A 27,662-nucleotide genomic window follows, 5' to 3' on the forward strand; every position below is an offset into this window, starting at 1 on the left:
CCACTTTGAATAGAAATTCCAGACAAATCGTTACACGCCAATCACAGGTGTTGGTAGTAAACGAAAGAGAAAAGTTTTCTCTTTCATAAACAACAAAACGGAAAAATTTGTTTATGGGCCCTTTTCTTAATGAAAAAGACTATACTTGAAAAGGGAACAAAAACATCGCAACACCAAGAAAGGGATCAAAATAAACGTCACATAATCATTTGCTGTAAACAAAAGGGCTCACCCACACGCACTATAAGCTAACGTCTCGCCGAAAAGGGATTATGGGAGAGGGCACAAAACCCGTGCGATGTTTCAAAAGGGACCAAAACATTTATCTACAAAAAACGTTCAAAATACAATTTTTTTAATAAATCTGTTATATTATTCGGAAAAAATGGTTAATTTAACACGGCATTGAGTTGTTTGGTCCTTAAATCAAGCTCCAGTTCATAAATGGGAATATAAAGAACGATGTAATTTTTCAGACGCCATTTTCTTAACATGAGCATATTGTAGATAATGCCTTATGAAATGTTGACGTCGGTTTGTGTTTACTTCAAAGGCCACGGCCGCCATGATTAATTTTGCAAGTATAACACTAATCCAGCTTTTTACGTGCCATAATGGCGGTCTAAATTGTTTAGTTCGTAATACGTTTAATGGCCCTTTTTTGACAATCGTTTGCGCCAGTTTGACAGCAACGCCCAGTTGAAGATGTCGGGCGTTCATTGAATAAACATCCAACGCATTGGACTAACGTAGGATGACTTGATCACACTGGGCCGTTGACGTAAACGATTATTGTCAAAAAAGGGCCATTAAACGTATTATGAACTGAACAATTTAGACCGCTACTATGACACGTAAAAAGCTGGATACACTTAAAAGTGTCAAATGTTCCCACCTTTCTTTCTCTTCATCTTCATCTTGTACCTTATTACACGGTTAAATAAAACAACCTGCAGAATAAGTTCTTTTAACGTACTTTTAAGTTGTGCGTCGCTTTCGCACTTATTAGTGTTGTCAAAAACAAAAAGAGAGATTCGACTCAGTCGAGGTCTTCCGTGGAGGAAGGTACTTTTGAGTTGTTTGGGGTGAACTCAAAATTAGGTAAATTCAACTTAAATTTGAGTATAAAAAACCTATCAATGAGTTGTAATTTTTGCCGTGGTTAAATGGAAACTACCTTCAACACGGTTTACCTAATTTTAAGTTCCCCCACGATACCACGAGATTGAGTCAAAGGAACTCAATTTTAGGTAGTTTTTCGTTTCCGTGTACCGACGCTATCTCGCCATAATTGAATTATAGCACAGATATCTGTGATTATAGTAAACAAGTTGAAAGGCTTTTGTTTTGATTGGTAGTGAAACCGGTTTGCTTCTGTCCTGTGTGTCGTGCAGTCATCTCCATCAAAACAAGAAGGCATGCATTCATGCGCAGTGAAGAGTGTCCCTACTCCGATACCTACCTTTTCGTATAAACATATGTTCCCATTTGAAGAGTAAATAGTCAACAGAGACATATATCTATCATCAATTGACCATGGTTTGTTTGCTCGGAACACTAGTGAAATACAATACATAACCAATTTGTGGACAAAGTTGTCAGTTCTAAAAATATTCCTAGTCCACATGGTTGATTTCATGCTGAATAAGCGAATGAAGTAAGAATGTATGACGACAAATGATACGCTTATATCCATACTCATGTTCTCTTTTCAGCGATTAGTTTGGAAAACGCTTGTGTCGGGTGTGGGTGCTAAATTTGCTACATTATGGCAACGTAACACGTGAACTTTTCCCGTGTGATCCAAGTGTTGTAAAAACATCTAAGAAAGAAGGTAACAATACCGATGGCTTCGTTTGGAGCGCCAATAACTTCGACTGTATTGAATGCGATTGACCTCACATATCAACATCGATGAAATAAAGAACGACATGGAATCATCGTAAGCACAGGGTACAACGATTATTGGCAGCTACACGGCACAGTGATGTGCTAACCTTAAACAAAGAAGAAATCAGCATTGAAAGTTGTGATATAACACCTACTGTGGGTGCAAGTTGAAGGAAGAAAGGAAAAAAAATCGGCCGAATCTCTTGTATCCTACAAACTTTATCGGTGAGACTGATAAGATCCGCGCAGCCCTTGAGTTAGGTGATAAATAATGGATCGTGAAAAGGATGATAAGTCTTCCAATACGGGAATCGCTGGTGGATTCGCTGCCTGTGTTACACGGTTCATTTGCCAACCGTTGGATGTGCTGAAAATCCGTTTCCAGCTCCAGGTAGAACCACTCAGCCAGGATCACATGACTTCCAAATATCGCACTATTGTGCAATCGACAAGACTGGTCTATCAAGAGGAAGGACTGCGTGCCTTCTGGAAGGGTCACAACCCTGCTCAGGTGCTTTCTATCATCTACGGTGTATCTCAGTTTTCTTCCTATGAACATTGCAATCATCTGCTGAGAAAAATTAAAACTTTTGAGGAACATCAGAATGTACGGAATTTTCTCTGTGGTGCTCTGAGTGGCACGGTGGCGACTGTGATTACACTACCACTAGATGTGGTTCGAACACGACTGATTTCGCAAGACCTTAATCGGGGGTACAAAAATTCTGTTCAAGGGTTAAAACTGATCTACAGATATGAGGGAGTCAAAGGGTTATATCGAGGCTTAGGCCCCGCTGTTCTTCAAATAGCGCCACTAACGGGCGGTCAGTTTATGTTTTACAACATTTTTGGCAGTATGTTCCGGCAGTATTTCAATATAAGCACAGGCGAAACGCTCCCAGCAATAGAGACTTCTGTGAACTTACCTACCAAAAAGCTCACCTACCAAAAAGCTCCCCTACTAAAAAGCTCACTGAATACAGACTTCCACCTTAAAAGCGCTTTCTAAATAAAGCTCACAGCCTGGTGGCGGGAATCGGAACTACTGGAGTTGCCATAATTATAGAGCAAATAAACTATTTTTAAATTTTGCATAAGAAACACAAAATGACTAACAACCACATATTGTTTAGTTAATTGCCCATACTTTTACCTATCTCCTGATGCATTGTTTATTCCAGGTAAAGGCCTAGTGCCGAGAAATTAATTTTTTAGTAGAAATATAATCTACCAAAAAGCTTATCTACTAAAAAGCTTCCTTACCAAAAAGTTAACTTGTCATACTGAATGATATTTGTTCACAGACTTGGGGGCGAGAAATTGATTTTAATATTAATTAATAGTAGAAAAATATTCCACCAACCAAAAAGCTTATAGCTACCTACCAAAAAGTTCGTCTGTTAAAAAGCTTCTTTATTAAAATTTTACCTGTATGCCACATGTATCCGCACCCTGGTGACTCAAAGTTAAACATCGCTAATGTAATGATACGCGTGTGAATCAATTCTCGTCATTCGTTGGACGGTAGAGTTGGATTAAGATGTCCGATTTTTGCGACTAATCGATTAGTAGCTAATCGATTATTTTTTCCTCGTCATTAATCGTAATCGATTAATGCCAAGAAATAATCGATTAATTGAAATAATCGATTAGTTCAAAAAAAATTCTGAGGGTAGTTTTTAGTTAGGTATAACAGAAAAACCTATTTTAATCCACCTAGCGGTGCAATTGTGCCTTTCTCAATCATGCATCACGAGAATGTTTGCGTTGTTTATATTCATTAAAAGCTTTCAAATGCATATATTACATTTTATTATTATACATCACATGACAACTATATACAGGAAAATAAATCATTATTCGAGTTCTAAAATTTTGAAAAAGAAAAAACAGTCACGGTAATATTGAACTGAAAAAAGGTGCGAAATCGGCAAAGTCCCAAAGTCGATTTTTATAAAAAAAAATTTTCGAGATAACATAAAATCTCGACGTTTCACGCATTTGGCATCAATAATACGAATTAGATTTCTGAAATTTCATGGGGTCCCCCCTTTGAAATTTTTTTTGAGTTCTGGCTTATATGGGAATTACATATGTGACCGGACGGTTCAGTCTATATTTCCGGAACCATAGCGATCCGCGCGAAATTTTATAGACATCTGTGGGGATAATATAGTTATCATTTGGTACTAAGTTTGTGAAAATCGGCCCAACCATTTCCGAGAAACTGATATGAATTTGCTAGTTTTGAAAGATGGCCGCTTTTTCCGGGCACTTCCGGAACCGTCTATGGTGGTCAATGTAGTCAACGAAAGTTTAGTTGGCCGTCGGTAACCTAGAACAGCAAATTGAAGTTGTTTGAGAGACATTTTACCGAATTTTTAACTTTTTTGCTTTCATCGGAGTATCGGTTTGAACCGCAATTTGCTATGTGATCGCACGCCACAACCTGTAATTCCGGAACCGGAAGTCGGATCGGGATGAAATTAAATAGTCATTTACGTGGACGCAATACCTTTCATTTGAGACCAAGTTTAGTTGAATCGGTCTAGCCATCTCTGAGAAACCGATGTGACTGTTATTCTGAATTTAGATACTTCCGCCGGGGCTTCCGAAACCGATGATGGTGGCCAATGTGCCCAAATAGACTTTGAATGGATGTTAGTGACCTAATACTACAAATCGAAGCAGTTGTGGTCATATTTTGGAAAAATTTTCACCTTTATACATTCATTGCAGAATTTATTAAAATCGACATTTTCTGCGTGTTCGTACTTATCACCCTGTAATTCCGGAACAGGAAGTCGGATCCATCAGAAATTCAATAGCAGTCTATGGGAACGTTGCACCTTTCATTTGGGACTAAGTTTGTGAAAATCGGTTCAGCCATCCTGAGAAAAGATGGTGAGATTGTGTTCGCGTACACACACACGGTTTTCAGAGCAATTGCAATACCTTTCTATTGAGAAAAGCAAAACGTCAATCTCGAGCGAGCGAGTTTATTTGAAAGTGATTAGTAGATCACTGCCAGGTGTGTTAGTGAACTTGATTGAATTGATAGCTGATCCCAAAAAGAATAAAAAAACAACCACTAAGTTGGTAGAGATATGCTGATATGGCATCGATTCGCTACTGTTTTAATGGATATTCGTTCAATTATATACACAAGTATAAACTTGTTTGTAAGAACATGAATGTCTTCTGTGGCTAGGTTACTGAATTACGTTACTGTTGAGTGATTGTAATTATGATAATCGTTCAATTCCAGTTTATACCCGAATAGAAATGTACAGTAACAAAACCTTGATTTTCACTGTGACAGTACAGTAATTTTACAATAATTTACAGTAAGTTTTAGTGTTATGCTACAATATAAAAACAAGAAACTTTAACGTTTTTACAGTAAATTTCAATGTAAAATAGACTTTTACAGTGAAAAAGGGGGGTGGTTATGTATCTTAACATTTAAAAAATCAATTTTTCTCCATACATTTTTTTCTCAAAAACAATAAAATTTAATGTGAATGCACTGTATCAGTTTTTTGCTGAACAGTGAAATTTATTGTTACATGAAATTTTATTGTAAATCTACTGTGAGAACTTGGCATCGAACAATGTTGAAACAGTAATAACTATAATATTTATTGTTTTATGATTGTTTGTAGGGTAAATGCTATTGTAAAATTCTATCCGGGTACCAAGTTTAATCTCATAAAGAACCACACGCTGATAAAATGTTTCGATGTCTTCGGAATACAGCAACCCTTTATTAGAATTAATAGAACTTCTCGATCTAGTGTATGTTGCAGAGGCGCATATAGTGTACCTAACCCTCTTCTTCTCTTCATGCCGTTTGCTACCGGTACTGTTGCAAGCCTTTCCTTGCTTGAACTCAAATCATCGGAAAAGTATTTATAGAGCGAATCCGAATGACTATGTTCAATTCGTAATCCCACGATCTAAAGTTTCCAATGGATCTGTTTAAAATGTTAAAAAATATGATCATGAATGTAAGACTTATAAAAACGTAAGTTTATGGTATTTCAGAACCTTCTACTTTTAGCTATCTCCTGGTATAGTGGCTATTCTAGGAAAAGCCCGGGTGCTGCGAAATTAATTTTTTAGTAGAAATATAATTTATCTACCAAAAAGCTTCCTTACCATAAAGTTTGCTTGTCATACTGAATGATATTGGCTCAAATATTTTTAATTTTGAGTGAGCCACAAAATTGTCCAGTAACCGGATATCGTCTAGTCGATTGCACATACTTTTAGCTATCTCCTGGTATAGTTGGTTATTCCAGGAAAAGGCCGGGTGCTGAGAAATTAATTTCTTAGTAGAGTTATAATTTATCTACCAAAAAGCTCATCTACCAAAAAGCTTCCTTACCAAAAAATTTGCTTGTCATACTGAATGATATTGGCTCAAATATTTTTAATTTTGAGTGAGCCACAAAAATTGTCCAGTAACCGGATATCGTCTAGTCGATTGCACATACTTTTAGCTATCTCCTGGTATAGTTGGTTATTCCAGGAAAAGGCCGGGTGCTGAGAAATTAATTTCTTAGTAGAATTATAATTTATCTACCAAAAAGCTCATCTACCAAAAAGTTTGCTTGTCATACTGAATGATATTGGCTCAAATATTTTTAATTTTGAGTGAGCCACAAAATTGCCCATTAACCGGATACCGTCTAGTCGATTGCACATACTTTTAGCTATCTCCTGGTATAGTTGGTTATTCCAGGAAAAGGCCGGGTGCTGAGAAATTAATTTATTAGTAGAATTATAATTTATCTACCAAAAAGCTTCCTTACTAAAAAGTTTGCTTGTCATACTGAATGATATTGGCTCAAATATTTTTAATTTTGAGTGAGCCACAAAATTGTCCATTAACCGGATACCGTCTAGTCGATTGCACATACTTTTAGCTATCTCCTGGTATAGTTGGTTATTCCAGGAAAAGGCCGGGTGCTGAGAAATTAATTTATTAGTAGAATTATAATTTATCTACCAAAAAGCTTCCTTACTAAAAAGTTTGCTTGTCATACTGAATGATATTGGCTCAAATATTTTTTAATTTTGAGTGAGCCACAAAATTGCCCATTAACCGGATACCGTCTAGTCGATTGCACATACTTTTAGCTATCTCCTGGTATAGTTGGTTATTCCAGGAAAAGGCCGGGTGCTGAGAAATTAATTTATTAGTAGAATTATAATTTATCTACCAAAAAGCTTCCTTACTAAAAACTTTGCTTGTCATACTGAATGATATTGGCTCAAATATTTTTAATTTTGAGTGAGCCACAAAATTGTCCATTAACCGGATACCGTCTAGTCGATTGCACATACTTTTAGCTATCTCCTGGTATAGTTGGTTATTCCAGGAAAAGGCCGGGTGCTGAGAAATTAATTTATTAGTAGAATTATAATTTATCTACCAAAAAGCTCATCTACCAAAAAGTTTGCTTGTCATACTGAATGATATTGGCTCAAATATTTTTAATTTTGAGTGAGCCACAAAATTGTCCAGTAACCGGATATCGTCTAGTCGATTGCACATACTTTTAGCTATCTCCTGGTATAGTTGGTTATTCCAGGAAAAGGCCGGGTGCTGAGAAATTAATTTATTAGTAGAATTATAATTTATCTACCAAAAAGCTTCCTTACCAAAAAGTTTGCTTGTCATACTGAATGATATTGGCTCAAATATTTTTAATTTTGAGTGAGCCACAAAATTGTCCAGTAACCGGATATCGTCTAGTCGATTGCACATACTTTTAGCTATCTCCTGGTATAGTTGGTTATTCCAGGAAAAGCCCGGGTGCTGAGAAATTGATTTTAATATTAATTGAGTAGAAATATATTCCACTTACTAAAAAGCTCATCTATAGAAAAGCTTCCATAATGAAAAGTTTACCTATCATACTACACGTATCCGCACCCTGGTGGCGGTGACTGCGTTCGCTAGCTTCTAGTACAGCATATTGCAATCTTGAAGTTATATATCGCTAATATAGTGTTACTTGAGTGGATCAGCTCTCATCATTCGTTGACTGTCTGAGGAAGAGAGATGATGGTAACCGGGATTATCGTATCCCAGAGTTGTCTGTAATGTTACAGATTTTTTGCATAAATCTGGCATTTTGAAGAAAATTTCACAGATTTCCAGATTTTTGAAAATATTGTGATTTTTCACAGATTTCCTGGAAATTCATCACAGATTTTTTTCTGTTTTAGTCATCACAGATGGTAAAGATTGTTTTGACCGAAACACAGATTCCAAAGTGGCATCCCTGGTGGTAACCCAGATTCTGAAGCCATATAGAAGGTTGGAATCGATCGTCTCCGTCTGTATAATGATGGGTTGTATTGTTGTAATTTTGCGAAAGGATCGACATAACGCGATTAATAATTGCTATTCTCGTTATCCGATTGACAAGTACATAGTTAATACGTTTTTTTCTTCATTACTCGTTCAATATTTTATCAATACTCTAGTTAAGCTTTATAAGAGACACAAAATGACCATTAACATTGTAATATCTGACATTTAAAATACGCACAATGAGATCACACATGTTTACACTACCGCCCTCGCCTCAGGCCAAGAAGCGGTTTGTTTGCCAACCAATTCGTCGTGTAAAAGTATTGTTTGCCTCCCAATTTAAACAGAAAAGCGGCGCAACCTGCTGGATAAGTCTATAGGGAAGTGCCACACGAGCCTTGAGAAAAAGCAGAAAAATGTAACCTTTTTATGCAGTTTTTCATGAGACTAATTTTCCTTCAAAATGTATGAAGTTTTACGTCTCCAGCGTAAGGTACGCATTGTTCCCATAACTTCAACATAAATGGATGCTTGAAATAAGAAACAGTGTGTAAGGCATTTGGACCAGCCGGGAAAGCAGTTGTTTCACAGCGTTTGTTGATTGACATCATTTTTTGCTGGATTTTTTTCAAAATGAAGAAGACAGTTGCATTCGAATATCTTTTGGGAGCGAAAAACGCATAACTGCAGCCGGTGTTGCTCGGCATGAAACAAGTGGATAATTACCTCATCGAAAACACACGAAATCCTTCTAATAAATTATTAATTGTCTTTAATTCTAATTATAAGGTGTCTTGAATGGGCTTCCATTCGTCATGAAAACATCTGGTAACTTTATTGTACATCTTCCATGTCAAATACGGTTGATGCTACAGTTGCTGTTGCTATTCATCCCCCTTCTGAATGTCTTTCCGAAACATAAGGACCATCCCGCACAAAAAGCACAATGTTTCCCTAGTTTCAATTGCTAAATTTAATATTTTTTTTAAAATGCCTAACTGTACTACTAATTATTAAAAATAGCTCTAATTGACCACCTTATTTGTAACGAAAAATCAATTATTCCCTCATGTATATCGAGCTACACGCAGAATTTTATTTATGCATCGATAGCATACTTTTCTACCTGCCTCTCGTTTCTTCTGCTGTAAATTTTATGCATTGGACATATTCGGTCTATCCACTCATTGAAGTACTAGAAGTATATGCTAGGAAATGGCATAAAAATCACAGCAGAAGAAAAGAGACGGGAATAGAAAGTATGCTAATAATGCATATTTTTTTATTTCTAAGTGTGTATTTCTAGTTTTAAGGTAGTTTTAAAAGTGTTCCCTCAGCTTCAATATAAAAAATCAACTAACTTATATCCGAAGAATATTTCCTTGTCCTGATACTAGGTGTGAACCAACAGACTACCGTATTCAATAAAATTACAATCACAAAAAAAATATATATTTCACCGCGTTAAAGTATTTAAAATGTAAAACGAAGAAGCGTGCTTTGCGAAACCTAAGACTAAAACAAATGAACTAAATAAATGTACATTTAATGCACATAAAACCCATAGATTTTTTACCCGATAGTCAAACCGAACACGCTTATACATAGGTACATGAACTCGACAAGTTCGCCTGCAGATTGAGTTTTTTCTTTCTCTCCACTGATGAGTAAAGCATTAACGCATTTTGCTTTGTAGGTAGGTTTCCGGTGATGTACGCATCCGGTGTATGTGTGTATGTAGGTACAAGTAGAATGTCAGATATGCAATGATTGAATGTTTTCTATATCTGTCCCGTTTATTCTGTTGAGGTGTATAGGCAGCTTCTAGAACGTGCTGTGAGTCTGGAATAAGTGATGTTACTCCGGAGCAAAAAGATACTTGCTCGTTCTTACTCCGGTTTGCTACCAGAAGAAGAGAGTACAGCAATGATTTTCTCTCTGTTTGGTCCGGAATACTTCCGATTTCTCTTGGTTCTGGTTCAAATCATTTATCTTATAAGAACCAACTTTATTATTGTACGTTTCATTGGAGACGAGCCATTCAATCATTTTGATGCGACGAAGTGACATGGCGCATTTGATAATAATTAAATGCTCAAAAACGTCGAAAAACAGAGTGTCGACTCATTTCTGAAAATGAAATTCCCTGATTTTCCAGGTTTTTCCAGACCTTTTTATAAATTTTCCAGAGTGCTCAAATAAATCAAATTAAATTCACATTTTTCAATGTCTATCGTTTGAGCTTACAACCTGTAGTGCATTTTTAGTTAGTTTTAAACATTTGGTATCTTCAATTTCAAATAAACCACTTTTGGTCTTTTAACTGCCATGTAATTTAAATATTTCTAAATCTTAACAAGTTTCATCCTCTAAAGTTTTAAATAAAAACATGTTTTCTAGATCACAAGGCCTGATTGTGACGAATCTTGGATCAATGCATTGCATACTCATCGTGGCGCTTCTGGAAATCACAGACCAACAGACATAACACTCGAAAACAATGCTTCGCCTAATATAACGATTATTTTAAATATAGTTTTGGTTGGGGCTGTGGTCGTATTTGCGATAAGGCCGCGCCTGGCATATGCACAAGTAAGCTGAGGATAGACCACTGGTGAAAAATTGTTACCAGGCCCGAGGGATAACCGACAAGCAAATGAGTGTATGGGACCGTGTATAAAAGGAGGAGCTAGTGTTCTGGAAAAAATGGCGGATTGACTTTTTAGGGATGAATTTCCTCATAGTGTTATGTATTTTAGTCTGTGTGGAAATGGTGATGAGTCCGGGATCTTCCGTTAAGTAGGTACCGTTTTAACATACTCTCTCATATTCCAAATACCCTTGAAGGTGGTCGTAACCCATTCTTACGTCAATTTGCAATGTAAAGTTTGTTCGCGACAAAATATAGAAACCTAAAAACACATAGATCTCTTGATATATTCAATCAAAAATGAAATATTTTTCACAAATATGGACGTATGACTTTTTTATCTAAAAATACATAATTCGTTGACATGTTAAAGGTGCTTTCAAAAATGAGTCGAAAGAAATGCGTGTTAGAAATAATATGTGCGGTCCAAACGGAAATCAAAAGATATCTCAATTGGAATAGTTCTAAAAAGCTTGGCTAATCGGCAAGCTCTGTTCGCACTGTTTCCAAAACGTCTAATAAGGGATTGTCGTTGGGTTGGGACGCTGTATAGGTTGGGACAGCTCGATATTTTCGTTCCTATGCAGTGTTGCCATCTGTTATTTTTAGCACATACTAGACTCGATCGTAGCTCACTTTTTATACAAAGTTGAAGTTTTGGTTCATTATTGTCACAGAGGCACTAAGCAGTGTCAAAAAACGAGCGAAAAATCTTTTGTTGTGCTGATTTTTGCGCCATCCATCGCCATGTCGTATAGGTTGGGACACCATACAATTACTCCCGGGCCCCGTGGTGGTGGAGGAACGCTACGTGGGAAGCTGAGCTGCAAGCAACCGGGCGGGTCATAGGTGGTGGATAATGCTTAATCGCGATAGCAACTAGTTGTGATTCGCGACCCGAACCAGCAGCGGGGGCTGACTGCGGGTGTGGTAGGACGAGGTAGTGGGCCCTATACGTCCTAGGCCTAAATACCACATGCCCTAAAGCAGCCCTGACAAGGCGAGTCAGCGCCGCCTTTAAATAAGCGCTTAGCCCAAATCCCTCTCCTCCCGTTATCCTTCCTTCCTTCCTTCCTTCTGCGGCTGTTCGCCCATCTAAATATGGAAGCTGTTCTTCAATGTCAGCTTCTTTCACCGAACAGCCTAGATAAGCCGTGTAGTGTCGGTAGTGGTTGTTTCAACCGGCTAAGAATAACACTACGGACTACCTGTTTCAGTGGTAAAAATCTACCAAACAGGGAACCCCAATTCCATAGTGTCATGCGACCCGTGCTATGGGTAAAATTGTTGAGGGGGTTTAAAACATTCTCAATGGCGAACGGAGCCTGGGAAAAGTCGGGCGAACTCCCCAGTATGCTGCATTACGCAGCGGAACGTTCACTCTACACACCGATTTTTTTCACCGATGATCCACTTAATTTTGCCGAATTTTTGTTGGCTGGGGGTTTGAAGAGACTCTCGGCTGATGGTACTTCGGTGAAGTTTTGTTGAGTTTCGATTATCAAATTTCGATGTGTACAGATGAACCTGCCCAGAGGCCGTGTGGTATCCGGCCTAGAATTGAGCCACTGGAGTCCTGCTGCCATGTCGTAGGAGGCGACTGAAAGTAGGAGACCCTAAGTCAAGGTGTAGTTCCGTGCCGAGGACTTAATGATTGGAGGGTCTAAAATATGCCAGTCGCGCACGGAGCATTTTGGGTTTTGCCCTTGCTGTGTTATGCGAATCTCTGACACAGTGGACCATTATTTTCTTCGCAAATCGTGGGAATCAAATGATCATGTCCCATTTAAACCTGATATGGCTCGCTAAATGCGTTAACATCCCAACTCGCTTGGTGTCCTCTAGTTGTTGTGCAATTTGTGTTGGAGATGAAATGTACAGTTCTCTAATCAAAAATGGTTAGAATAGCACAAGTCAATCTCCAACATAAACGTACAGCAACTATGAATTTATCTCGACTCATGCAGGAAGGTAAAGCTTCCATAGCATTGGTTCAAGAACCGTATTTCCATAAAGGAAACTTCTATTTTGGAAAGTTACTTAACACTGCCTTCATTGCTTACAACAAGACAGGCATGACTAACCCACGTGAAATGCCTCGTGCTTGCATTCTTGCAAATAAGGCTATTGACGCGTGTCTCATATCGGAGCTCACAACTCGCGATATCTGTGTTGTCACAGTTACATTGACTGTCGAAAACGTAGACAAAAAATATATATATTGTTCAGCATACCTACCGCATAACGAATCATCTCCTTCTGATGATTTCAAAAGCGTTGTATCATATTGTAGCAGAAATGGGCTTCCGCTCATTATCGGCAGTGATGCGAATGCTCATCACATCATTTGGGGCAGCTCAGACATCAATCTGAGAGGCTCTGAACTGATGGAGTACATAAGTAGTACAAATCTCCATATTCTGAATGTGGGAAACCGACCAACTTTTGCGAGGTCTGGGAGGGAGGAGGTGTTAGACATAACACTTTGCTCTGATAGAATTTTGCATGAACTGGGAAATTGGCAGGTTCCAAATGAAACTGAACCGTCTCTATCCGATCATAAATATATATTTTTCGAGCATTTTGATGTCACCTTCAATGTGGTGACCTATCGTAATCCTAAATCTACAAACTGGGACCTCTTTTTGGAAAACTTGGCGACTAAATTTCATGGATATTTTCCAACAATTAGTCAACTAGACGACTTAGATGACGTCGTGGATACGACAAACTCATTCATATTAGCATCCTACGAAGAAGCTTGTCCACTTCGTACTGTTAAATCGACTAGGGGAACCCCTTGGTGGAGGGCTGAGCTTGAAAGAATGAAGAAAGTTATGAGAAGAGCTTGGAATCGGCGTCAGCGTGATGACTCCAGGGCTTTCAGGTCAGCTCGTAGTGCATATAAGAAATGTCTTAGATCTGCAGAACGGGCTGGCTGGCAAAGCCTATGCACTAATGTCTCTAGTCTGAACGAGGCTAGCAGATTAAATAAAATTCTCTCCAAATCGAATGATTTTCAGATGAACTCCTTGAAAACCAGAGATGGTGTTTATGTGACGGACGAAAAAGATGTTCTTAATTGTCTCTTCGACACACACTTTCCAGGCTGTATCGATCCGGAGTTGATCAACGTTCACAGATCTCATTCTGGTGATTCGGACTCGTGGGCGTTAGCACGCACATTGGTTTCCACTGAATCGGTCAAGTGGGCAGTTGACAGCTTTGCTCCATACAAATCACCCGGAAAAGATGGGATACTTCCCGTGCTACTGCAAAAGGGATTTGATATTCTTAAACATGTCTTGAAAAAGATTTTGCTTTCCAGTCTTGCTACCGGGTATATCCCGAAAGCATGGCGAGAAATAACTGTTAGATTTATTCCCAAAGGGGGGCGCTCAAGCTATGAAGAAGCCAAGAGTTTTAGGCCAATCAGCTTAAGTTCTTTTCTTCTGAAAGCTTTGGAACGGATAATCGATCATCACATCAGGAACGTTAGTTTAGTTGAATATCCACTGCACAAAATGCAACATGCATATCAGTGTGGGAAATCCACGATCACTCTGCTTCACGATGTTGTTTACAACATTGAGAAAGCCTTCTCGCTCAAGCAATCTAGCTTGGGTGTATTCCTAGATATTGAGGGTGCTTTTGACAATGTGTCCTTCCAGTCTATTCTGGAAGCGACGCGCGGTCATGGGATACCTGCATGTATCTCAGGTTGGATAAACGCAATGCTTAGTAACCGCATGCTTTGCTCGTCACTGCGACAGGCTGAGATACGGAAGTTGAGTATTTGCGGTTGTCCTCAGGGCGGCGTTCTGTCACCTTTGTTATGGAACTTAGTAGCTGACGGCTTGTTGAAGAAACTCAATGAGCTTGGATTTCCAACCTACGGGTTTGCTGACGATTACCAAATACTAATTACTGGATTTTGCATCGGAACAATCTTTGACTTGATGCAACAGGCATTAAGAGCTGTCGAACAGTGGTGTCGACAAGTTAAACTATCAGTTAACCCAAGCAAAACTTCAATGGTTCTTTTCACGAAGAAGCGAATAACAACCGGGGTTCGTCCCTTGCAGTTCTTTGATTCTGAGCTACTGTGTGCGGATCAAGTCAAATACGTTGGAGTCATATTGGATTCCAAACTGAATTGGTCTGCTCACATTGAGTTCAGAGTCAAGAAAGCGTGCATGGCCTTCGGGCAGTGCAGACGAACTTTTGGAAAGACCTGGGGTCTCAAACCTAAATACATCTATTGGATTTACACGACAATTGTACGTCCAATACTGTCATACGGATGCCTTGTGTGGTGGCAGAGGGGAGAGGTGGTGACAGTCCAGTCAAAGCTAAACCATCTGCAAAGAATGGCGCTCATGGCGTTGACTGGTGCTTTCACCACGACTCCGACTGCTGCTCTTGAGGCACTTCTAAATATCAAACCATTACACATACACTTAAAACAAGAAGCACTATCATGTGCATACAGACTGCAGGTTACTGGGCTTTGGAACAGTAATCATGTTGATCTTGCTACCAGTCATATACGATTGTGGTCACAAATGGTTACATGGGGTGAAGATATTCTTGCTCCCAGCGATATTACACTCACTTGTAGTTTTCCTTACAGGACATTCCATGTGAAGATTCCCTCTCGAGAGGAGTGGTTGTCTGGCTTTATGGAAAGACAACAACAAACGCAAGTAGTCTGTTACACTGACGGTTCTCTGATGGAGGGACGTGCTGGTGCTGGTGTCTACTGTCGTGAAATGAGATTGGAACAATCTCACTCACTAGGTAGATATTGTACTGTATTCCAAGCAGAAATCTTTGCGATTATGTGCGGGGTGCAATCGGCCCTTCAACTGAGTTTGTCCGGCAGAGTTATAAACTTCTGCTCCGATAGTCAGGCTGCAATCAAGGCCCTTAGCTCAGACAAATCCCGGTCCAAGCTAGTGATCGCGTGCCGAACCCAAATCGAAGAACTAAGCATTGTCAACACTATCTACCTTGTCTGGGTGCCCGGACATTGCGGTATTACTGGAAATGAATGGGCTGACGAATTGGCCAGGGCAGGTTCAGCGATTGACTTCGTTGGTCCTGAGCCCGCCCTGCCAATTTCGACAAGTTGGATAAGGGAAAAAATACGGTCCTGGGCTTTGTCCGAGCACCGCAATTATTGGAGAAATCTACAAACGTGTCGCCAAACAAAGGCGTTTCTAGAACAACCATGCCCAGTGGTTTCGAAAAATCTCTTACATTTTTCGAAGCTCCACTGCGGCATGCTGACCAGGGCTTTAACCGGCCACTGCAAACTCAATTATCACATGGCAACTATTCAGCGCGCTGAGTCTTTTTCATGTGATCTTTGTGAATCCGACTACGGAACCTCATATCATCTGATATGCAACTGTCCAGCGCTAGCGCAATTGCGATTTCGAGTCTTCAGCCGTCCTTATATAGACGAAACCATGTTTGGTCGACTGAAACTCAGAGACATACTAAAGTTTCTTATCCAATGTGGTAAAGAGCTTTAGGATTATTCGCAGGCAAGTTGAACTACTTGTGAGTTTAACTTACCTGTTGTTTATTTTTGTTTTGTGCTGTTATTTTTCCCACCCTTCCAATTCTACTTCCCCACTCCTCCTTGTCCTTTCCTTCCACTCAGGAAATGATGAAAACACACGGCAAGGCACAAATCCCCGACTATGTACGGGGAACGTGCCATTTGAGCCAATATATTCTGATTCCTGATTCCTGTATAGGTTGGGACAGCTCGATATTTTCGTTCCTATGCAGTGTTGCCATCTGTTATTTTTAGCACATACTAGACTCGATCGTAGCTCACTTTTTATACAAAGTTGAAGTTTTGGTTCATTATTGTCACAGAGGCACTAAGCAGTGTCAAAAAACGAGCGAAAAATCTTTTGTTGTGCTGATTTTTGCGCCATCCATCGCCATGTCGTATAGGTTGGGACACCATACAATTACGCATGCGTACAAGATTGCATACAAGTTTTACATGTAAAAACTGTGAGTCAGATTAACTTTGTCAAATGGAAGTAAATAAGTCTTTCAGTTACTTATTCTTATTCTAAAATACTTATTAATAAATAAATATTAACCAAAAAATAAATATAATGCATTAAAGTTTAAATTGCCTTTAATTATTTAAATTGTTTGAAGTGTCCCAACCTATACGACACTTTTTTGTCGTTTTGCCGTCATTTAGAAAGTTGATCCTGAGTCTTATTTAAAATTGCAAGTAAACATTTTCCATTCGCAGACATCAAGCCACATAATATATCTACAAAATAGTGTACTACAAGCTAAAAAAATATTGTCATGGAAACAAGATATCAGCCTCTAAGCAAACCCGTCCCAACCTAGACTACATTCCCTTACTCGATTGCCATCAGCTATAAATAAAAGAAATGCAAAATACAATCTTAAGAAACGACTAAATGGATTCGATAGTGAGATAAACATTCTGTTCGTACACTAATAAAATAATAATAAAATAAAAACGTCAAACGTGTTTGTACATAATTCGAAGCATCATTAAAGAACGAAGTCATTGAAGGTATTGATTATTCCGAATTATAGTGATAGGCAGAATATGAGGGCTTAACACTTCTTCGAAATTTGTAACGTGGATATTCTACCAATTTTTCCTGTATCGCAATGGATTACAAAACTTGGACGTAGAAGACTTCAATTAAGCTTCATGGCATGAAACGAAATGAAGTATTAAAGTAATTCTGAACGATAGAGAAGTCTAAGCTTCTCAAGAAATAATTGGTTAAGCCGGTCTTCTGCATCAGTAGGTGAACCAGTAAAAACTTCATACCAACAGGAAGGTAGAAAGAAAAGACAGACAGGTCTGCGAACAAATTATAGTAACCGGTTTTTGGTAAGTTTACTTGTGATTTGAGACAAACTGTTTTTTAGTCTCTCATTTGCCTGCTTTTGATTTTTCCCAACAATTCGTCATTTCAGAAATTAAGTACCCTCTAAACTGTCGTTAAGATCGTATTCGTTCCATGTTCTATGAGATTCCTTATATACATAAGACAATTATGCGTTGAGCGACACTGAAAAGGTCAGTTGGACATTCCATCTTGGAATATAATAAATACAAACAAATAAATAAATAAAGCGATTTTAATGCAATCTGGCAATAGCAGCACACAAAAAGGACAGCAGTGTACATTCTATCTCTGCTCAAGCTAGTGCTATAAGAAAGTTAAGCAATCGACAAGTAACAGTCGCCGGGATCTAACGTGAGTGATAATATACTACTGATGTTATTTTTGCGATGATCGTTTGTCCGTTTGTTGTGAGATGAGTGAAGCTTCGCAGCAAAAGGGAGGCAAACTTCGGTTAAATACACTACTTTTTCAAATGGACGTAAGTAACAATGAGAGATTCTCTTTGAGGTCTTTCTCTTCTGTTCATTACTCGGCCATTTCAACATTTACTACTCTACTCTTTGCATAATATTGTAGTAAAAACCGTCGGCTTTCGATATGTACTGGAAAATTAGTACAAAGTGTTGTAATGACGTCGTAATAAACGAAAGAGAAAGTAAACAAAGAGAGGCTCTCAATGTTACTTACGTCCATTTGAAAAAGTACTCGAGATTTGTTGATTTTAAATATTGTCGTATCCGCCCGTCTGTTAGTGGAAGGTGATATTGAAACTGGAGCTTGCGGAAGTCATCTTCATACAGTTCTATTACATACGGAAACCCATATTGAAAACGTTCAATTGTTAAGCGGAGTTATTAGCATTATTAGCATACTTTCTATTCCCGTCTCTTTTCTTCTGCTGTGATTTTTATGCCATTTCCTAGCATATACTTCTAGTACTTCAATGAGTGGATAGACCGAATATGTCCAATGCATAAAATTTACAGCAGAAGAAACGAGAGGCAGATAGAAAAGTATGCTATCGATGCATAAATAAAATTCTGCGTGTAGCTCGATATACATGAGAGAATAATTGATTTTTCGTTACAAATAAGGTGGTCAATTAGAGCTATTTTTAATAACTAGTAGTACAGTTAGGCATTTTAAAAAAAAAATATTAAATTTAGCAATTGAAACTAGGGAAACATTGTGCTTTTTGTGCGGGATGGTCCTTATGTTTCGGAAAGACATTCAGAAGGGGGATGAATAGCAACAGCAACTGTAGCATCAACCGTATTTGACATGGAAGATGTACAATAAAGTTACCAGATGTTTTCATGACGAATGGAAGCCCATTCAAGACACCTTATAATTAGAATTAAAGACAATTAATAATTTATTAGAAGGATTTCGTGTGTTTTCGATGAGGTAATTATCCACTTGTTTCATGCCGAGCAACACCGGCTGCAGTTATGCGTTTTTCGCTCCCAAAAGATATTCGAATGCAACTGTCTTCTTCATTTTGAAAAAAATCCAGCAAAAAATGATGTCAATCAACAAACGCTGTGAAACAACTGCTTTCCCGGCTGGTCCAAATGCCTTATACACTGTTTCTTATTTCAAGCATCCATTTATGTTGAAGTTATGGGAACAATGCGTACCTTACGCTGGAGACGTAAAACTTCATACATTTTGAAGGAAAATTAGTCTCATGAAAAACTGCATAAAAAGGTTACATTTTTCTGCTTTTTCTCAAGGCTCGTGTGGCACTTCCCTATAGACTTATCCAGCAGGTTGCGCCGCTTTTCTGTTTAAATTGGGAGGCAAACAATACTTTTACACGACGAATTGGTTGGCAAACAAACCGCTTCTTGGCCTGAGGCGAGGGCGGTAGTGTAAACATGTGTGATCTCATTGTGCGTATTTTAAATGTCAGATATTACAATGTTAATGGTCATTTTGTGTCTCTTATAAAGCTTAACTAGAGTATTGATAAAATATTGAACGAGTAATGAAGAAAAAACGTATTAACTATGTACTTGTCAATCGGATAACGAGAATAGCAATTATTAATCGCGTTATGTCGATCCTTTCGCAAAATTACAACAATACAACCCATCATTATACAGACGGAGACGATCGATTCCAACCTTCTATATGGCTTCAGAATCTGGGTTACCACCAGGGATGCCACTTTGGAATCTGTGTTTCGGTCAAAACAATCTTTACCACCTGTGATGACTAAAACAGAAAAAAATCTGTGATGAATTTCCAGGAAATCTGTGAAAAATCACAATATTTTCAAAAATCTGGAAATCTGTGAAATTATGCAAAAAATCTGTAACATTACAGACAAATCTGGGATACGATAATCCCGGTTACCATCATCTCTCTTCCTCAGACAGTCAACGAATGATGAGAGCTGATCCACTCAAGTAACACTATATTAGCGATATATAACTTCAAGATTGCAATATGCTGTACTAGAAGCTAGCGAACGCAGTCACCGCCACCAGGGTGCGGATACGTGTAGTATGATAGGTAAACTTTTCATTATGGAAGCTTTTCTATAGATGAGCTTTTTAGTAAGTGGAATATATTTCTACTCAATTAATATTAAAATCAATTTCTCAGCACCCGGGCTTTTCCTGGAATAACCAACTATACCAGGAGATAGCTAAAAGTATGTGCAATCGACTAGACGATATCCGGTTACTGGACAATTTTGTGGCTCACTCAAAATTAAAAATATTTGAGCCAATATCATTCAGTATGACAAGCAAACTTTTTGGTAAGGAAGCTTTTTGGTAGATAAATTATAATTCTACTAATAAATTAATTTCTCAGCACCCGGCCTTTTCCTGGAATAACCAACTATACCAGGAGATAGCTAAAAGTATGTGCAATCGACTAGACGATATCCGGTTACTGGACAATTTTGTGGCTCACTCAAAATTAAAAATATTTGAGCCAATATCATTCAGTATGACAAGCAAACTTTTTGGTAGATGAGCTTTTTGGTAGATAAATTATAATTCTACTAATAAATTAATTTCTCAGCACCCGGCCTTTTCCTGGAATAACCAACTATACCAGGAGATAGCTAAAAGTATGTGCAATCGACTAGACGGTATCCGGTTAATGGACAATTTTGTGGCTCACTCAAAATTAAAAATATTTGAGCCAATATCATTCAGTATGACAAGCAAAGTTTTTAGTAAGGAAGCTTTTTGGTAGATAAATTATAATTCTACTAATAAATTAATTTCTCAGCACCCGGCCTTTTCCTGGAATAACCAACTATACCAGGAGATAGCTAAAAGTATGTGCAATCGACTAGACGGTATCCGGTTAATGGGCAATTTTGTGGCTCACTCAAAATTAAAAATATTTGAGCCAATATCATTCAGTATGACAAGCAAACTTTTTGGTAAGGAAGCTTTTTGGTAGATAAATTATAATTCTACTAATAAATTAATTTCTCAGCACCCGGCCTTTTCCTGGAATATCCAACTATACCAGGAGATAGCTAAAAATATGTGCAATCGACTAGACGATATCCGGTTATTGGACAATTTTGTGGCTCACTCAAAATTAAAAATATTTGAGAAAATATCATTCAGTATGACAAGCAAACTGTTTTGGTAGATGAGCTTTTTGGTAGATGAGCTTTTTGGTAGATAAATTATAATTCTACTAATAAATTAATTTCTCAGCACCCGGCCTTTTCCTGGAATAACCAACTATACCAGGAGATAGCTAAAAGTATGTGCAATCGACTAGACGATATCCGGTTACTGGACAATTTTGTGGCTCACTCAAAATTAAAAATATTTGAGCCAATATCATTCAGTATGACAAGCAAACTTTTTGGTAAGGAAGCTTTTTGGTAGATAAATTATAATTCTACTAATAAATTAATTTCTCAGCACCCGGCCTTTTCCTGGAATAACCAACTATACCAGAAGATAGCTAAAAGTATGTGCAATCGACTAGACGGTATCCGGTTAATGGACAATTTTGTGGCTCACTCAAAATTAAAAATATTTGAGCCAATATCATTCAGTATGACAAGCAAACTTTTTGGTAAGGAAGCTTTTTGGTAGATGAGCTTTTTGGTAGATAAATTATAATTCTACTAATAAATTAATTTCTCAGCACCCGGCCTTTTCCTGGAATAACCAACTATACCAGGAGATAGCTAAAAGTATGTGCAATCGACTAGACGATATCCGGTTACTGGACAATTTTTGTGGTTCACTCAAAATTAAAAATATTTGAGCCAATATCATTCAGTATGACAAGCAAACTTTTTGGTAAGGAAGCTTTTTGGTAGATAAATTATAATTCTACTAATAAATTAATTTCTCAGCACCCGGCCTTTTCCTGGAATAACCAACTATACCAGGAGATAGCTAAAAGTATGTGCAATCGACTAGACGGTATCCGGTTAATGGACAATTTTGTGGCTCACTCAAAATTAAAAATATTTGAGCCAATATCATTCAGTATGACAAGCAAACTTTTTGGTAAGGAAGCTTTTTGGTAGATAAATTATAATTCTACTAATAAATTAATTTCTCAGCACCCGGCCTTTTCCTGGAATAACCAACTATACCAGGAGATAGCTAAAAGTATGTGCAATCGACTAGACGATATCCGGTTACTGGACAATTTTTGTGGCTCACTCAAAATTAAAAATATTTGAGCCAATATCATTCAGTATGACAAGCAAACTTTTTGGTAAGGAAGCTTTTTGGTAGATAAATTATAATTCTACTAATAAATTAATTTCTCAGCACCCGGCCTTTTCCTGGAATAACCAACTATACCAGGAGATAGCTAAAAGTATGTGCAATCGACTAGACGGTATCCGGTTAATGGACAATTTTGTGGCTCACTCAAAATTAAAAATATTTGAGCCAATATCATTCAGTATGACAAGCAAACTTTTTGGTAAGGAAGCTTTTTGGTAGATAAATTATAATTCTACTAATAAATTAATTTCTCAGCACCCGGCCTTTTCCTGGAATAACCAACTATACCAGGAGATAGCTAAAAGTATGTGCAATCGACTAGACGATATCCGGTTACTGGACAATTTTTGTGGCTCACTCAAAATTAAAAATATTTGAGCCAATATCATTCAGCAAACTTTTTGGTAAGGAAGCTTTTTGGTAGATGAGCTTTTTGGTAGATAAATTATAATTCTACTAATAAATTAATTTCTCAGCACCCGGCCTTTTCCTGGAATAACCAACTATACCAGGAGATAGCTAAAAGTATGTGCAATCGACTAGACGATATCCGGTTACTGGACAATTTTTGTGGCTCACTCAAAATTAAAAATATTTGAGCCAATATCATTCAGTATGACAAGCAAACTTTTTGGTAAGGAAGCTTTTTGGTAGATAAATTATAATTCTACTAATAAATTAATTTCTCAGCACCCGGCCTTTTCCTGGAATAACCAACTATACCAGGAGATAGCTAAAAGTATGTGCAATCGACTAGACGGTATCCGGTTAATGGACAATTTTGTGGCTCACTCAAAATTAAAAATATTTGAGCCAATATCATTCAGTATGACAAGCAAACTTTTTGGTAAGGAAGCTTTTTGGTAGATAAATTATAATTCTACTAATAAATTAATTTCTCAGCACCCGGCCTTTTCCTGGAATAACCAACTATACCAGGAGATAGCTAAAAGTATGTGCAATCGACTAGACGATATCCGGTTACTGGACAATTTTTGTGGCTCACTCAAAATTAAAAATATTTGAGCCAATATCATTCAGTATGACAAGCAAACTTTTTGGTAAGGAAGCTTTTTGGTAGATGAGCTTTTTGGTAGATAAATTATAACTCTACTAAGAAATTAATTTCTCAGCACCCGGCCTTTTCCTGGAATAACCAACTATACCAGGAGATAGCTAAAAGTATGTGCAATCGACTAGACGATATCCGGTTACTGGACAATTCTGTGGCTCACTCAAAATTAAAAATATTTGAGCCAATATCATTCAGTATGACAAGCAAACTTTATGGTAAGGAAGCTTTTTGGTAGATAAATTATATTTCTATTAAAAAATTAATTTCGCAGCACCCGGGCTTTTCCTAGAATAGCCACTATACCAGGAGATAGCTAAAAGTAGAAGGTTCTGAAATACCATAAACTTACGTTTTTATAAGTCTTACATTCATGATCATATTTTTTAACATTTTAAACAGATCCATTGGAAACTTTAGATCGTGGGATTACGAATTGAACATAGTCATTCGGATTCGCTCTATAAATACTTTTCCGATGATTTGAGTTCAAGCAAGGAAAGGCTTGCAACAGTACCGGTAGCAAACGGCATGAAGAGAAGAAGAGGGTTAGGTACACTATATGCGCCTCTGCAACATACACTAGATCGAGAAGTTCTATTAATTCTAATAAAGGGTTGCTGTATTCCGAAGACATCGAAACATATTATCAGCGTGTGGTTCTTTATGAGATTAAACTTGGTATAAACTGGAATTGAACGATTATCATAATTACAATCACTCAACAGTAACGTAATTCAGTAACCTAGCCACAGAAGACATTCATGTTCTTACAAACAAGTTTATACTTGTGTATATAATTGAACGAATATCCATTAAAACAGTAGCGAATCGATGCCATATCAGCATATCTCTACTAACTTAGTGGTTGTTTTTTTATTCTTTTTGGGATCAGCTATCAATTCAATCAAGTTCACTAACACACCTGGCAGTGATCTACTAATCACTTTCAAATAAACTCGCTCGCTCGAGATTGACGTTTTGCTTTTCTCAATAGAAAGGTATTGCAATTGCTCTGAAAACCGTGTGTGTGTGTACGCGAACACAATCTCACCATCTTTTCTCAGGATGGCTGAACCGATTTTCACAAACTTAGTCCCAAATGAAAGGTGCAACGTTCCCATAGACTGCTATTGAATTTCTGATGGATCCGACTTCCTGTTCCGGAATTACAGGGTGATAAGTACGAACACGCAGAAAATGTCGATTTTAATAAATTCTGCAATGAATGTATAAAGGTGAAAATTTTTCCAAAATATGACCACAACTGCTTCGATTTGTAGTATTAGGTCACTAACATCCATTCAAAGTCTATTTGGGCACATTGGCCACCATCATCGGTTTCGGAAGCCCCGGCGGAAGTATCTAAATTCAGAATAACAGTCACATCGGTTTCTCAGAGATGGCTAGACCGATTCAACTAAACTTGGTCTCAAATGAAAGGTATTGCGTCCCCGTAAATGACTATTTAATTTCATCCCGATCCGACTTCCGGAGGTTGTGGCGTGCGATCACATAGCAAATTGCGGTTCAAACCGATACTCCGATGAAAGCAAAAAAGGTAAAAATTTCGCTAAAATGTCTCTCAAACAACTTCAAATTGCTGTTCTAGGTCACCGACGGCCAACCAAACTTTTGTTGACTACATTGACCACCATAGACGGTTCCGGAAGTGCCCGGGAAAAGCTGCCATCTTTCAAAATTGACGAACTCACATCAGTTTCCCGGAAATGGTTGAGCCGATTTTCACAAACTTAGTCCCAAATGATAGCTATAATATCCCCACAGATGTCTATAAAATTTCGTACGGATCGCTTATATGGGTCCGGAAATATAGACTAAATCGTCTGGTCACATATGAAATTCCCATATAAGCCGGAACTCAAATTTTTTTTTCGAAGGGGGACCCCATGATTCAGAAATCGAATTCGTATTTTTGATGCCAAACATCTTGAAAATGCATGAAACGTCGAGATTTTATGTTATATCGAAAATTTTTTTTTGTAAAAATCGACTTTTTGGAACTTGCCGATTTCGCACCTTTTTCAATTCAATATTACCGTGGCTGTTTTTTCTTTTACAAAGTTTTAGAACTCGAATAATGATTTCTATTCTTGTATATAGTTGTCATGTCGTGTATAATAAAAATGTAACATATACATTTGGAAGCTTATAATGAATATAAACAACGCAAAAATTCTCATGTTCATGATTGAGAAAGGCACAATTGCACCGCTAGGTGGATTAAAACAAGTTTTTCTATTATACCTAACTAAAAATCGGACATCTAAATCCAACTCTACCATCCAACGAATGATGAGAACTGATTCACACGCGTATCATTACATTAGCGATGTTTAACTTTGAGTCACCAGGGAGCGGATACATGTGGCATACAGGTAAAATTTTAATAAAGAAGCTTTTTAGCAGACGAACTTTTTGGTAGGTAGCTATAAGCTTTTTGGTAGGTGGAATATGTTTCTACTATTAATTAATATTAAAATCAATTTCTCGCCCCCATGTCTGTGAACCAATATCATTCAGTATGACAAGTTAACTTTATGGTAAGGAAGCTTTTTAGTAAATAAGCTTTTTGGTAGATATTTTTACTAAAAAAATAATTTCTCAGCACCCAGGCTTTTCCTGGAATAACCAACTATACCAGGATATAGCTAAAAGTATGGGCAATTGACTAAACATTATGTGGTTGTTAGTCATTTTGTGTTTCTTATGCAAAATTTAAAAACAGTTTATTTGCTCGATAATTATGGCAACTCCAGTAGTTCCGATTCCCGCCACCAGGCTGTGAGCTTTATCTAGAAAGCACTTTTAAGGTGGAAGTCTGTATTCAGTGAGCTTTTTAGTAGGGGAGCTTTTTGGTAGGTGAGCTTTTTGGTAGGTGAGCTTTTTGGTAGGTAAGTTCACAGAAGTGCAATAGAGCTTTTTATTTGCGGAGGACTAGCAGGATTATGCACGAAGTTGCTCGTGTACCCACTGGATCTGGCTAAAAAGAGACTGCAGATTCAGGGTTTTGCCAAAAGTCGACAAACGTTCGGTCGACATTTTGTTTGTCACAACATGTTCAACTGCATGTATAATATAGTCAAGCAGGAGGGTTTCGTAGGATTATACAAGGGACTGCATCCGGCCCTGCTGAAAGCGTGCTTTATGTCCGCTTTCTATTTTGCAATATACGACGAGATGGTGTGGATCTTGAATCACTGATAGAAAGGTAAGCGGTGATTTTATAATTTGTTTTTCAAATTTGTGTACAAAACGCGACAACGGTGACATCAGAATCCGGCCAGCCTTATAAGCAAGCAGTATTAATCGCGAATAAATTTTAGGCAATCAAATACACCCAGATTTTTTTTTCACGGGGGATACGTACCGCGTAAAAACAGCGTTATTTGGAAAAGCCGCGTATAAAACCGTCAGCAAAAGACTTTGGAATTTTTTTTACCCGGATTTCGCAGTCCTTTTGAATGCAAAAGACAGAAGATTTTCGGAAAGATGAAAGAGACGGGTCTGAAAGACTCCTTGCGACCCGCACCTCAACAATATGGGTGTTTTCGGAATGGACTTGACGAGTAGGAGCCAGAAATTTATGTTTGACGCTATTTTGAAATCCAAGATGGCGACTTTCGGTTTAACGAAATTCATAACCCAGTCAATATCTGGTATTTTCGGAATGGTGTTGACGAATAGGTGCCAGAAAGTGCGGGAATTTCGGTAAACCGGAAGTCGTCATCTAGAATTTTCAGGGGCCAGAAATTGATTTTTGATTTCATTTTGAAATCCATGATGGCGACTTCCGGCTTAAAGAAATTCTCCACAACTCAATCAATATGAGTATTTTCGGAATAGTCTTGACGAGTAGGAGACAAAGGTCGATGCTTGACGTCATTTTGAAATATTAGATGACGACTTCCGGTTTACCGAAATTCCTGCAATTTGTGGCACCTACTCGTCAAGACCATTCCAAAAATACCCATATCGCATGGCTTATAGCGAATTTCGTTAAACCGGAAGTCGTCATTTTGGATTTCAA

General features: G+C 37.8%; 1 protein-coding gene across 1 annotated transcript; it reads left to right on the forward strand.

The window, feature by feature from the left end:
• The first annotated feature begins 1,311 nt into the window (after positions 1-1,311).
• Positions 1,312-26,867, forward strand: LOC131691574 (mitochondrial thiamine pyrophosphate carrier-like). Its single transcript, XM_058978091.1, has 3 exons — positions 1,312-1,657; positions 1,716-2,806; positions 26,552-26,867. The coding sequence occupies exons 2-3, from the start codon at positions 2,162-2,164 to the stop codon at positions 26,834-26,836; spliced, it is 930 nt and encodes a 309-aa protein (XP_058834074.1). The 5' UTR covers positions 1,312-1,657; positions 1,716-2,161; the 3' UTR covers positions 26,837-26,867.
• Positions 26,868-27,662: the final 795 nt, after the last annotated feature.

Source organism: Topomyia yanbarensis, chromosome 3 (assembly GCF_030247195.1).
Source record: "Topomyia yanbarensis strain Yona2022 chromosome 3, ASM3024719v1, whole genome shotgun sequence".
Taxonomy (NCBI): domain Eukaryota; kingdom Metazoa; phylum Arthropoda; class Insecta; order Diptera; family Culicidae; genus Topomyia; species Topomyia yanbarensis.

Excerpts from the sequence above, each read along its gene's own strand:
- LOC131691574 (XM_058978091.1), top strand. The coding sequence starts at position 2,162 with ATGGATCGTGAAAAGGATGATAAGTCTTCCAATACGGGAATCGCTGGT. Across the intron at positions 2,807-26,551 it reads TCCCAGCAATAGAGACTTCT|CTTTTTATTTGCGGAGGACT; the intron begins GTGAACTTACCT and ends AGTGCAATAGAG.